Genomic DNA, 13,289 nt, shown 5'->3' with positions numbered 1-13,289 from the left:
ATGAGTGGTTATAGAGTAGGTAACAAACAATGAAATAACTATTGTTTTATGTGCTCCAGGTTTATTGAGGAGCTTACATCATTTGACGACAACCAGTTGGCTGAGTCAACATTGAACCTGGTCGAGCCATATCTTAAAAAGCCTTCGTTTGACCCAGACACTCTCGAGAGAAAGACTGGCAACTCGGCATGTGGTTCTCTGTGTAAATGGGTTCGAGGAGTTGTCAGGTGAGTTGTCAGTGAGTTGTCAGTGAGTTGTCAGGTGAGGTTTGTGTAACTAGATTGTCATCTTTGCTGTTGTAGCATTTAATTCAGCTAAAGCCCATTTAAACATTTAGAAGAAATGACAGTGATTACTTTTATATAAATTATCAGTTATGACTACCCTCTAAATTTCAACTTGTTTTTTCAAGCATGGCAATAATATTTAAAGAAGATTCTATCATCAGGGGCCACTCCAAAAGGAATGCCTTCTAAAGAATTACTTTTAAGCATATTCTGATTCCCCTTCACAAAACATGTCAAACACCTTTGGTAACAGGAGTTGATATCCTACACTACTTGACTTGTATCGGACACTGTAACACGTTAATCTGTCCGATCCACTACAGGTATCATCGTATGATGATTTCCAAGGTCAAACCTCTCCATCAGAAAGTGGAGGAGACAACTCAGGCTGTTGACGATGCAGAACATAAAATGGCGACTTTGGAGAACAAACGCAAGGTGAGGGTCCATATCACAACACAAAATGTCAACATATCATAACACAAAATGTCAACATATCACAACACAAAATGTCAACATATCATAACACAAAATGTCAACATATAATAACACAAAATGTCAACATATCATAACACAAAATGTCAACATATCACAACACAAAATGTCAACATATCATAACACAAAATGTCAACATATCATAACACAAAATGGCGTCACTGGAGAACCAATATAACCCTGCAGAACAAGTCCAGATCAGTATTGATTAGAGGCTGGTACCATCTAATCAAATCTAAAAGATCACATTTTTTTCCTGCATCTTTCAAAATGTATTTGCCCTGTATCAATGAATCTGATAGACTTTACGTTCCATAACTGTGTAACAGATTTTACTTAATGTCAGCAGGTGACAGATTTAGTGTGTAACAGATTTTACTTAATGTCAGCAGGTGACAGATTTAGTATGTGGCAGATTTTACTTAATGTCAGCAGGTGACAGATTTAGTGTGTAACAGATTTTACTTAATGTCAGCAGGTGACAGATTTAGTGTGTAACAGATTTTACTTAATGTCAGCAGGTGACAGATTTAGTGTGTAACAGATTTTACTTAATGTCAGCAGGTGACAGATTTAGTGTGTAACAGATTTTACTTAATGTCAGCAGGTGACAGATTTAGTGTGTAACAGATTTTACTTAATGTCAGCAGGTGACAGATTTAGTGTGTAACAGATTTTACTTAATGTCAGCAGGTGACAGATTTAGTGTGTAACAGATTTTACTTAATGTCAGCAGGTGACAGATTTAGTGTGTAACAGATTTTACTTAATGTCAGCAGGTGACAGATTTAGTGTGTAACAGATTTTACTTAATGTCAGCAGGTGACAGATTTAGTGTGTAACAGATTTTACTTAATGTCAGCAGGTGACAGATTTAGTGTGTAACAGATTTTACTTAATGTCAGCAGGTGACAGATTTAGTGTGTAACAGATTTTACTTAATGTCAGCAGGTGACAGATTTAGTGTGTAACAGATTTTACTTAATGTCAGCAGGTGACAGATTTAGTGTGTAACAGATTTTACTTAATGTCAGCAGGTGACAGATTTAGTATGTGGCAGATTTTACTTAATGTCAGCAGGTGACAGATTTAGTGTGTAACAGATTTTACTTAATGTCAGCAGGTGACAGATTTAGTATGTGGCAGATTTTACGTACAAGCTGCAAGTATCTGAGAACTTTTGAAAATGTGTAATTTAAAACCATGTACTGATGTTGATGCGTTTTAAGGAGAAAAACAGTAGATATTTTATCAATGTTTATGAGATTGTCCTTCAGTTTGACAGCCGACCAAATCAGGGAAATAGATGTGCCCTGACCTGTCAATGACCTGTGGTGATATTTATATGACATTTAAGACATTCTGTTGTCCTTAGGGTTTGGATGTGAGGCTGGATGATCTGGCCAAAGGGTTTGAGGAAGCAACGATTGACAAAAACGAACAAGATGAGAAGACTGTGAGAATGAAGAAGATGCTGGAAACAGCAGCCCAGCTGAGACGGGTAGGCATTACTTCATGACAGTGAACATAACAAAACCAGTTCTTTGTATGATTGTATATGGTATACAATTAAGTGCTGATTGCCCATATCTTGATTGAGACATAAATGTAACTGATAAACTATTTACTCCTGCCTTCATGACCTAGCTATATCTGTTTTCCCTCTAATATCTTAAATGTAACTGATAAACTATTAACTCCTGCCTTCATGACCTAGCTATATCTTAATTGTGTTGTTTAACAGACCCTGAAGGGTGAGCGTCAGAGATGTCAGCAGATCTTTGACTCGTATGAGCGACGTATTATGTCTGTGCCGGGGGGATGTGCAATGGCTGGGGCACTGGCCATCTACCTGGGACCTTACCACCACAACTTCCGCCGCATGATGCTGACCGTTCACTGGCCTAACTGTCTGCGTGAGCGTGGTGTACCTCTCGTCATCGACTCCATCGATGGGCTGAAAGGTAGGGATGAGTAACCAATCATAGCTATATAGGGCGTTATACTAGAAAGGTTAGGAAGAGTAACCAATCATAGCTATATAGGGCGTTATACTAGAAAGGTAGGGATGAGTAACCAATCATATCTATATAGGGCGTTATACTAGAAAGGTAAGGATGAGTAACCAATCATAGCTATATAGGGCGTTATACTAGAAAGGTTAGGAAGAGTAACCAATCATAGCTATATGGGGCGTTATACTAGAAAGGTTAGGAAGAGTAACCAATCATAGCTATATAGGGCGTTATACTAGAAAGGTTAGGATGAGTAACCAATCATAGCTATATAGGGCGTTATACTAGAAAGGTTAGGATGAGTAACCAATCATAGCTATATAGGGCATTATACTAGAAAGGTTAGGAAGAGTAACCAATCATAGCTATATAGGGCGTTATACTAGAAAGGTTAGGAAGAGTAACCAATCATAGCTATATAGGGCGTTATACTAGAAAGGTTAGGAAGAGTAACCAATCATAGCTATATAGGGCGTTATACTAGAAAGGTTAGGAAGAGTAACCAATCATAGCTATATAGGGCGTTATACTAGAAAGGTTAGGAAGAGTAACCAATCATAGCTATATAGGGCGTTATACTAGAAAGGTTAGGAAGAGTAACCAATCATAGCTATATAGGGCGTTATACTAGAAAGGTTAGGAAGAGTAACCAATCATAGCTATATAGGGCGTTATACTAGAAAGGTTAGGAAGAGTAACCAATCATAGCTATATAGGGCGTTATACTAGAAAGGTAGGGATGAGTAACCAATCATAGCTATATAGGGCGTTATACTAGAAAGGTTAGGAAGAGTAACCAATCATAGCTATATAGGGCGTTATACTAGAAAGGTTAGGAAGAGTAACCAATCATAGCTATATAGGGCGTTATACTAGAAAGGTTAGGAAGAGTAACCAATCATAGCTATATAGGGCGTTATACTAGAAAGGTTAGGAAGAGTAACCAATCATAGCTATATAGGGCGTTATACTAGAAAGGTTAGGAAGAGTAACCAATCATAGCTATATAGGGCGTTATACTAGAAAGGTTAGGAAGAGTAACCAATCATAGCTATATAGGGCGTTATACTAGAAAGGTTAGGAAGAGTAACCAATCATAGCTATATAGGGCGTTATACTAGAAAGGTTAGGAAGAGTAACCAATCATAGCTATATAGGGCGTTATACTAGAAAGGTTAGGAAGAGTAACCAATCATAGCTATATAGGGCGTTATACTAGAAAGGTTAGGAAGAGTAACCAATCATAGCTATATAGGGCGTTATACTAGAAAGGTTAGGAAGAGTAACCAATCATAGCTATATAGGGCGTTATACTAGAAAGGTTAGGAAGAGTAACCAATCATAGCTATATAGGGCGTTATACTAGAAAGGTTAGGAAGAGTAACCAATCATAGCTATATAGGGCGTTATACTAGAAAGGTTAGGAAGAGTAACCAATCATAGCTATATAGGGCGTTATACTAGAAAGGTTAGGAAGAGTAACCAATCATAGCTATATAGGGCGTTATACTAGAAAGGTTAGGAAGAGTAACCAATCATAGCTATATAGGGCGTTATACTAGAAAGGTTAGGAAGAGTAACCAATCATAGCTATATAGGGCGTTATACTAGAAAGGTTAGGAAGAGTAACCAATCATAGCTATATAGGGCGTTATACTAGAAAGGTTAGGAAGAGTAACCAATCATAGCTATATAGGGCGTTATACTAGAAAGGTTAGGAAGAGTAACCAATCATAGCTATATAGGGCGTTATACTAGAAAGGTTAGGAAGAGTAACCAATCATAGCTATATAGGGCGTTATACTAGAAAGGTTAGGAAGAGTAACCAATCATAGCTATATAGGGCGTTATACTAGAAAGGTTAGGAAGAGTAACCAATCATAGCTATATAGGGCGTTATACTAGAAAGGTTAGGAAGAGTAACCAATCATAGCTATATAGGGCGTTATACTAGAAAGGTTAGGAAGAGTAACCAATCATAGCTATATAGGGCGTTATACTAGAAAGGTTAGGAAGAGTAACCAATCATAGCTATATAGGGCGTTATACTAGAAAGGTAAGGATGAGTAACCAATCATAGCTATATAGGGCATTATACTAAAAAGGTAAGGATGAGTAACCAATCATAGCTATACAGGGCGTTATACTACAAAGGTAGGGATGAGTAACCAATCATAGCTATACAGGGCGTTATACTAGAAAGGTTAGGATGAGTAACCAATCATAGCTATCCAGGGCGTTATACTACAAAGGTAGGGATGAGTAACCAATCATAGCTATACAGGGCGTGATACTAGAAAGGTTAGGATGAGTAACCAATCATAGCTATCCAGGGCGTTATACTACAAAGGTAGGGATGAGTAACCAATCATAGCGATACAGGGCGTTATACTAGAAAGGCTAGGATGAGTAACCAATCATAGCTACACCGGGCGTTATACTAGAAAGGTTAGGACGAGTAACCAATCATAGCTATTAGGGCGTTATACTAGAAAGGTAAGGATGAGTAACCAATCATAGCTATATAGGGCGTTATACTAGAAAGGTTAGGAAGAGTAACCAATCATAGCTATATAGGGCATTATACTAGAAAATTAATCTGATTTCAAGTGTTTAACTGCTTTTGCAGGAAGATTGATTTCTGCTGTATCATGTTAGGTTTGTGATTGTCCGATGTAGGAAAACAGAGAAATACCTAGGTACACTAGGTCATCCAGTGGGGAGTCATTATAAGGAGGCACAGTAGTCTTGTGGTAGCTAGAACTTTCAAACTTGAAAGATATCTTGATCAAATTGAAGTATACCTGCATCACCCACAGAAGGTGTGCAGTGCACTGGAACTAGGTCCCGTGCCCCACTATATACAGAGTTATGACCCTTTGTTTATTTTTAATACCTAAGTTTGTCCGGAGCATAAGTTCCATGTTATTCCACCTACGTTGACCAGTCTTACCATATTTATGTATCTTAGGAAGGTGGAATCTCTCGCAATGAAATCAGGTCTCGTACCCCACTATATATAGAGTTATGGCCCTTTGTTTATTTTTTAATGCTCACAGCATAACTTCCATGTTATTTCACCTACGTTGACCAAACTTGCTATAGTTGTGTATCTTGGGAAGTAGGAGTGTCACATTCTAAATTTGGGTGTCTCGTGCCCCGCAATATAAAGAGATATGACCCTTTAAATTTGTATACCGAAGTTTGTCTATTGGCTAATAAGGGGAGATATATGTTTTTGTTCACAAAAACAAGTTTCTAGTTATTATTATATAAGTGTGTTTCATTGTTTTGATGTAAAAATCACAGACCCAACTTAGTTAACCAAATATTCACCTTAGTTTGATTTTCACCTTTTTACGTCCTTGGTGTGGAGGTGAAATTCATCATGAATGTAAATAACAATAAACAGGTAAATTTTCACTTTACATGACAAACAAAGTTAACTGGGATTGAGGATAGATTTAACCAGTGAAGGATCGCCTTATTTACTATGTGAAAGTTTCCTTACTAGACTTATAGGTATAGTAGATATTGGTATGATGGTAAACATACAAAGCCATGAGGTTGTGTTTGATGATTGTTACAGGCCGAGTGATTGACTGGTCCATCGACTTCCTGAAGACAGCAGCAGGAGCAAGCACTGTTTATGATATCGACTACACCTCGGCTCTGATGGGACCAACGGACATTGAGGACCAGCCAGTGACTGATCGTTCTGTCAAGGTAGGGGCGCCTCTAGATCTCTACATTGTTTAATATATCTATATATAATCAGTTCCACTGGATGTTAATAACTTCTAAAGTATTTCAGTTACAGTCATTCCACTGAACTAGTCACTAAGGTATGTTTTGTAGACAGACATCAATAACATTGTGTGACAGGTTTTGTGGACAGATATCAATAACACTGTGTGACAGGTTTTGTAGACAAACATCAATAACACTGTGTGACAGGTTTTGTAGATAGACATAAATAACACCGTGTGATAGGTTTTGTAGACAGACATCAATAACACTGTGGGACAGGTTTTGTAGATAGACATCAATAACACCGTGGGATAGGTTTTGTAGACAGACATCAATAACACTGTGACATGTTTTGAGACATCAATAACACCGTGTGATAGGTTTTGTAGAGAGACATCAATAACACTGTGACAGGTTTTGTAGACAGACATCAATAACACTTTGTAACAGGTTTTGTAGACAGACATCAATAACACTGTGACAGGTTTTGTAGACAGACATCAATAACACTTTGTGACAGGTTTTGTAGACAGACATCAATAACATTGTGTAATAGGTTTTGTAGACAGACATCAATAACACTGTGGGACAGGTTTTGTAGATAGACATCAATAACACCGTGTGATAGGTTTTGTAGACAGGCATCAATAACACTGTGACAGGTTTTGTAGACAGACATCAATAACACTGTGTGACAGGTTTTGTAGACAGACATCAATAACACTGTGTGATAGGTTTTGTAGACAGACATCAATAACATTGTGTGATAGGTTTTGTAGACAGACATCAATAACACTGTGTGACAGGTTTTGTAGATAGACATCAATAACACCGTGTGATAGGTTTTGTAGACAGACATCAATAACACTGTGACAGGTTTTGTAGACAGACATCAATAACACTGCGTGACAGGTTTTGTAGACAGATATTTATAACACTGTGTGACAGGTTTTGTAGACAGACATCAATAACACTGCGTGACAGGTTTTGTAGACAGGTATTTATAACACTGTGTGACAGGTTTTGTAGACAGACATCAATCACACTGTGACAGGTTTTGTAGACAGACATCAATAACACAGTGTGACATATTTTGTAGACAGACATCAATAACACTGTGACATGTTTTGTGGACAGACATCAATAACACTGTGACAGGTTTTGTAGACACACATCAATAACACTGTGTGACAGGTTTTGTAGACAGACGTCAATAACACTGTGTGACAGGTTTTGTAGACAGACGTCAATAACACTGTGTGACAGGTTTTGTAGACAGACATCAATCACACTGTGACAGGTTTTGTAGACAGACATCAATAACATTGTGTGACATATTTTGTAGACAGACATCAATAACACTGTGACATGTTTTGTAGACAGACATCAATAACACTGTGACAGGTTTTGTAGACAGACATCAATAACATTGTGTGACAGGTTTTGGAGACTGACATCAATAACACTGTGTGACAGGTTTTGTAGACAGACATCAATCACACTGTGACAGGTTTTGTAGACAGACATCAATAACATTGTGTGACAGGTTTTGGAGACTGACATCAATAACACTGTGTGACAGGTTTTGTAGCCAAACATCAATAACACTGTGTGACAGGTTTTGTAGACAGACATCAATAACACTGTGACAGGTTTTGTAGACAGACATCAATAACATTGTGTGACATATTTTGTAGACAGACATCAATAACACTTTGTAACAGGTTTTGTCGACAGACATCAATAACACTGTGTGACTTGTTTTGTAGACAGACATCAATAACACTGTGACATGTTTTGTAGACAGACATCAATAACACTGTGTGACAGGTTTTGTAGACAGACATCAATAACACAGTGTGACATATTTTGTAGACAGACATCAATAACACTGTGACATGTTTTGTGGACAGACATCAATAACATTGTGTGACAGGTTTTGTAGACAGACAGCAATAACACAGTGTGACATGTTTTGTGGACAGACATCAATAACACTGTGACATGTTTCGTGGACAGACATCAATACCACTGTGACATGTTTTGTAGACAAACAGCAGGGAAAGCGCCAAGGATACACAGGAGAATAACACTGTGTGACAGGTTTTGTAGACAGACATCAATAACACTGTGACATGTTTTGTAGACAGACATCAATAACATTGTGTGACATATTTTGTGGACAGACATCAATAACATTGTGTGACAGGTTTTGTAGACAGACATCAATAACACTGTGACATGTTTTGTAGACAAACAGCAGGGAAAGCGCCAAGGATACACAGGAGAGAAAGGAGGAGGAAACTGATAACAAGGAAAAACAAACAGAAGAGGACAAAGAAGAAAAGGAAGAGGAAAAGATGGATGAAGAGAAGGATGTAAATGAGAAAGAAGAAAAGAGTTTGGAGGAAAAAGAGAAAGATGAGTCCAATGAAAAGAAAGAGGAAGGCAGTGAAGTAAAGGAGGAATCACAGGAAGAGAAGAAAGAAGAGGAAGAGAAAGGTGAGAATAATTAGTCTGGTACTGACAATATAGAGAAAAACATAGTCTGGTACTGACAATATAGAGAAAAACATAGTCTGGTACTGAAAATATTAAGAAAAACATAGTCTTGCTAAGAATTAAGTTTTCTCTTTCTTAAATTTTAATTGGTTGGTAACTAATAAGTATGTGGGGACATACTGATATCAGGAATATTTCTACCATAGCATTGCTAAAGGAAACATTGTGAAAGTGTCAAAATGTAAAATGAATACAATACAAACTGCAAAGATCATTGTTAAAACCTGCCAGAATGTGTTACAGTTGTTACCTTTGTCTGTAGGGCCGGCTGGTTAAGTTTTGTATTTAGGTTAAAGACCAATTACTGCAGTAAAGGTTAAGTAGCTTTACATGCTTATGCATCTTTGTGAGTGCAGCATGTTGCATGACATTTATAAACTTGACCTTGACCTTTGTGATCTCAGTTAAGGCGTCTATGACCTAACAATGGTTAAGAACTACTCCAGAGGGGTCAGATACGGTGCAGGGTATCCATGTTTTACAGTTTTACGTTGGTTCTAAATCTATAGCTTTAGATTTTCAATAAAATGTAATGGTAACAGTCCCAGTGTAGGTTGTGGTTATCCTCGATACTCCAGGAGTTATGCTGACTTATATTCTCTACACCCCTGGAATATGTCTTGTACATTTGATTCTTTTCATTTGAAATACTGACCAGCAACTAGGCTGGTACCTGTCCTTTGAAGATTACAGAGGAATGACACCAGGCTTCAAAAGCAGTCAATTACCTTTCAACAAGATTCCTATATGTAAAAGGATCAAAGGATCAAACTGGTATCCCCTAATTACAAGGTGGCGCTAACAGCCCCTGCCATTCTGTCATGACATATTCTTGTGCAGTAAGAGAGAATATTAACCCCTGTGATTTTTAGGATGGGCTGTGTTGTATCTTCAACAAAGAAGTGTTTCAACTTGCTCAAAATTTTTGTATTTAGAGTTAAGCTTGCCCACAATTAGGTCTACTCTACAGAACCACTTCTCTTTAATCCCTGGAATCTTCCCTCCATGTATTGTATCTAATTCTCTTTAATCCCTGGAATCCTCCCTCCATGTATTGTATCTAATTCTCTTTAATCCCTGGAATCTTCCCTCCATGTATTGTATCTAATTCTCTTTAATCCCTGGAATCTTCCCTCCATGTATTGTATCTAATTCTCTTTAATCCCTGGAATCTTCCCTCCATGTATTGTATCTAATTCTCTTTAATCCCTGGAATCTTCCCTCCATGTATTGTATCTAATTCTCTTTAATCCCTGGAATCTTCCCTCCATGTATTGTATCTAATTCTCTTTAATCCCTGGAATCTTCCCTCCATGTATTGTATCTAATTCTCTTTAATCCCTGGAATCTTCCCTCCATGTATTGTATCTAATTCTCTTTAATCCCTGGAATCTTCCCTCCATGTATTGTATCTAATTCTCTTTAATCCCTGGAATCTTCCCTCCATGTATTGTATCTAATTCTCTTTAATCCCTGGAATCTTCCCTCCATGTATTGTATCTAATTCTCTTTAATCCCTGGAATCTTCCCTCCATGTATTGTATCTAATTCTCTTTAATCCCTGGAATCTTCCCTCCATGTATTGTATCTAATTCTCTTTAATCCCTGGAATCTTCCCTCCATGTATTGTATCTAATTCTCTTTAATCCCTGGAATCTTCCCTCCATGTATTGTATCTAATTCTCTTTAATCCCTGGAATCTTCCCTCCATGTATTGTATCTAATTCTCTTTAATCCCTGGAATCTTCCCTCCATGTATTGTATCTAATTCTCTTTAATCCCTGGAATCTTCCCTCCATGTATTGTATCTAATTCTCTTTAATCCCTGGAATCTTCCCTCCATGTATTGTATCTAATTCTCTTTAATCCCTGGAATCTTCCCTCCATGTATTGTATCTAATTCTCTTTAATCCCTGGAATCTTCCCTCCATGTATTGTATCTAATTCTCTTTAATCCCTGGAATCTTCCCTCCATGTATTGTATCTAATTCTCTTTAATCCCTGGAATCTTCCCTCCATGTATTGTATCTAATTCTCTTTAATCCCTGGAATCTTCCCTCCATGTATTGTATCTAATTCTCTTTAATCCCTGGAATCTTCCCTCCATGTATTGTATCTAATTCTCTTTAATCCCTGGAATCTTCCCTCCATGTATTGTATCTAATTCTCTTTAATCCCTGGAATCTTCCCTCCATGTATTGTATCTAATTCTCTTTAATCCCTGGAATCTTCCCTCCATGTATTGTATCTAATTCTCTTTAATCCCTGGAATCTTCCCTCCATGTATTGTATCTAATTCTCTTTAATCCCTGGAATCTTCCCTCCATGTATTGTATCTAATTCTCTTTAATCCCTGGAATCTTCCCTCCATGTATTGTATCTAATTCTCTTTAATCCCTGGAATCTTCCCTCCATGTATTGTATCTAATTCTCTTTAATCCCTGGAATCTTCCCTCCATGTATTGTATCTAATTCTCTTTAATCCCTGGAATCTTCCCTCCATGTATTGTATCTAATTCTCTTTAATCCCTGGAATCTTCCCTCCATGTATTGTATCTAATTCTCTTTAATCCCTGGAATCTTCCCTCCATGTATTGTATCTAATTCTCTTTAATCCCTGGAATCTTCCCTCCATGTATTGTATCTAATTCTCTTTAATCCCTGGAATCTTCCCTCCATGTATTGTATCTAATTCTCTTTAATCCCTGGAATCTTCCCTCCATGTATTGTATCTAATTCTCTTTAATCCCTGGAATCTTCCCTCCATGTATTGTATCTAATTCTCTTTAATCCCTGGAATCTTCCCTCCATGTATTGTATCTAATTCTCTTTAATCCCTGGAATCTTCCCTCCATGTATTGTATCTAATTCTCTTTAATCCCTGGAATCTTCCCTCCATGTATTGTATCTAATTCTCTTTAATCCCTGGAATCTTCCCTCCATGTATTGTATCTAATTCTCTTTAATCCCTGGAATCTTCCCTCCATGTATTGTATCTAATTCTCTTTAATCCCTGGAATCTTCCCTCCATGTATTGTATCTAATTCTCTTTAATCCCTGGAATCTTCCCTCCATGTGTTGTATCTAATTCTCTTTAATCCCTGGAATCTTCCCTCCATGTATTGTATCTAATTATCTTTAATCCATGGAATCTTCCCTCCATGTGTTGTATCTAATTTGGGTATTCTATGTATCAATAGAGAAAACCTTGCCAACTACGGAGAAGACATCACTCACTGGGCGTGAGGAGGCGGGGCTAGAGAGGATCCAGGAGGAAGGTGACGAGGATAATGACAGTCAGGTGACCTCGTCCTCTGCACCCCTCCTCACCTCCACCCAATACAACAAGTATGTTGTCTCCCTCGTCAAGTTGCTGGTAGGGGAGAGAACTCTCAACGACTGGCTTCGCAAAGGTATATATTTGATAGTTTCTGCTTCAATAGTATAACAATGAATTGTGTTGAAATTTCCTAAACAAAATTATTGTACACCTGTTCAATGGAGTATGGTTAATCCAGGATCAAGTACTAATGAAGGCCATTGTGAACGAGTCCATCTAGAATTTGCCTTCTGTTGGTACATGTAGTTCAGATTTTCAAAACCATAAATCTATGAAAAATTTACAATGTAAAAAGAGTAATTCAAAATTGAAAGTATGCAATATGAACAACCATTTAGGAATTGGTGTGCCATTGATTTTAAAAAGAGGCCATTAACGGACCAAAAAAATGATTGCCTCAATAATAGTATGCTTGCGGTTAAAAGATTTTCATTTACAATTGAGTACAAACCAAGCAATATCTAACAATTTGTTGAATGGTAAAAAATTGTCTTTAGATTTTGGACCCAGACAGATTGAGAATGCTGCCATCCTGAGTTCCTCCTGGCAACGCCCCCCCATGTTAATTGACCCCAATGGTGAAGGCGCCATGTGGCTCGGCAGACTCAACAAACTCATGAATAAAAAGAAGCTTGTCTCTCTAGATATGGATACAAGGTAGGATATATGTGTATTTCCATACGTAAGGTGACAGTATAGTGGTGAAGTCACATACAAGGTAGGATATATGTGTATTTCCATATGTAAGGTGACAGTATAGTGGTGAAGTCACATACAAGGTAGGATATATGTGTATTTCCATACGTAAGGTGACAGTATAGTGGTGAAGTCACATACAAG

At 37.6% G+C, this 13,289-nt stretch overlaps 1 protein-coding gene across 5 annotated transcripts in view; it reads left to right on the top strand.

The window, feature by feature from the left end:
- LOC110461766 (dynein beta chain, flagellar outer arm-like) overlaps positions 1–13,289 on the top strand; it is a 202,081-nt gene that overhangs the window by 125,835 nt on the left and 62,957 nt on the right. For all 5 annotated transcript variants that reach the window (XM_021515407.1, XM_021515403.1, XM_021515405.1 and 2 more), the window contains 8 exons: positions 60–227; positions 611–725; positions 2,158–2,283; positions 2,527–2,746; positions 6,387–6,523; positions 8,800–9,049; positions 12,310–12,522; positions 12,947–13,106. In XM_021515407.1, coding sequence (XP_021371082.1) covers positions 60–227; positions 611–725; positions 2,158–2,283; positions 2,527–2,746; positions 6,387–6,523; positions 8,800–9,049; positions 12,310–12,522; positions 12,947–13,106 — 1,389 coding nt within the window. The remainder of the gene's footprint in view (positions 1–59; positions 228–610; positions 726–2,157; positions 2,284–2,526; positions 2,747–6,386; positions 6,524–8,799; positions 9,050–12,309; positions 12,523–12,946; positions 13,107–13,289) is intronic.

The sequence above is a fragment of the Mizuhopecten yessoensis genome, unplaced genomic scaffold, assembly GCF_002113885.1.
Source record: "Mizuhopecten yessoensis strain PY_sf001 unplaced genomic scaffold, ASM211388v2 scaffold10659, whole genome shotgun sequence".
Taxonomy (NCBI): Eukaryota; Metazoa; Mollusca; class Bivalvia; order Pectinida; family Pectinidae; genus Mizuhopecten; species Mizuhopecten yessoensis.
The sequence above is the reverse complement of the archived record's forward strand: the minus strand, read 5'-3'. Positions and strand labels throughout refer to the sequence as shown.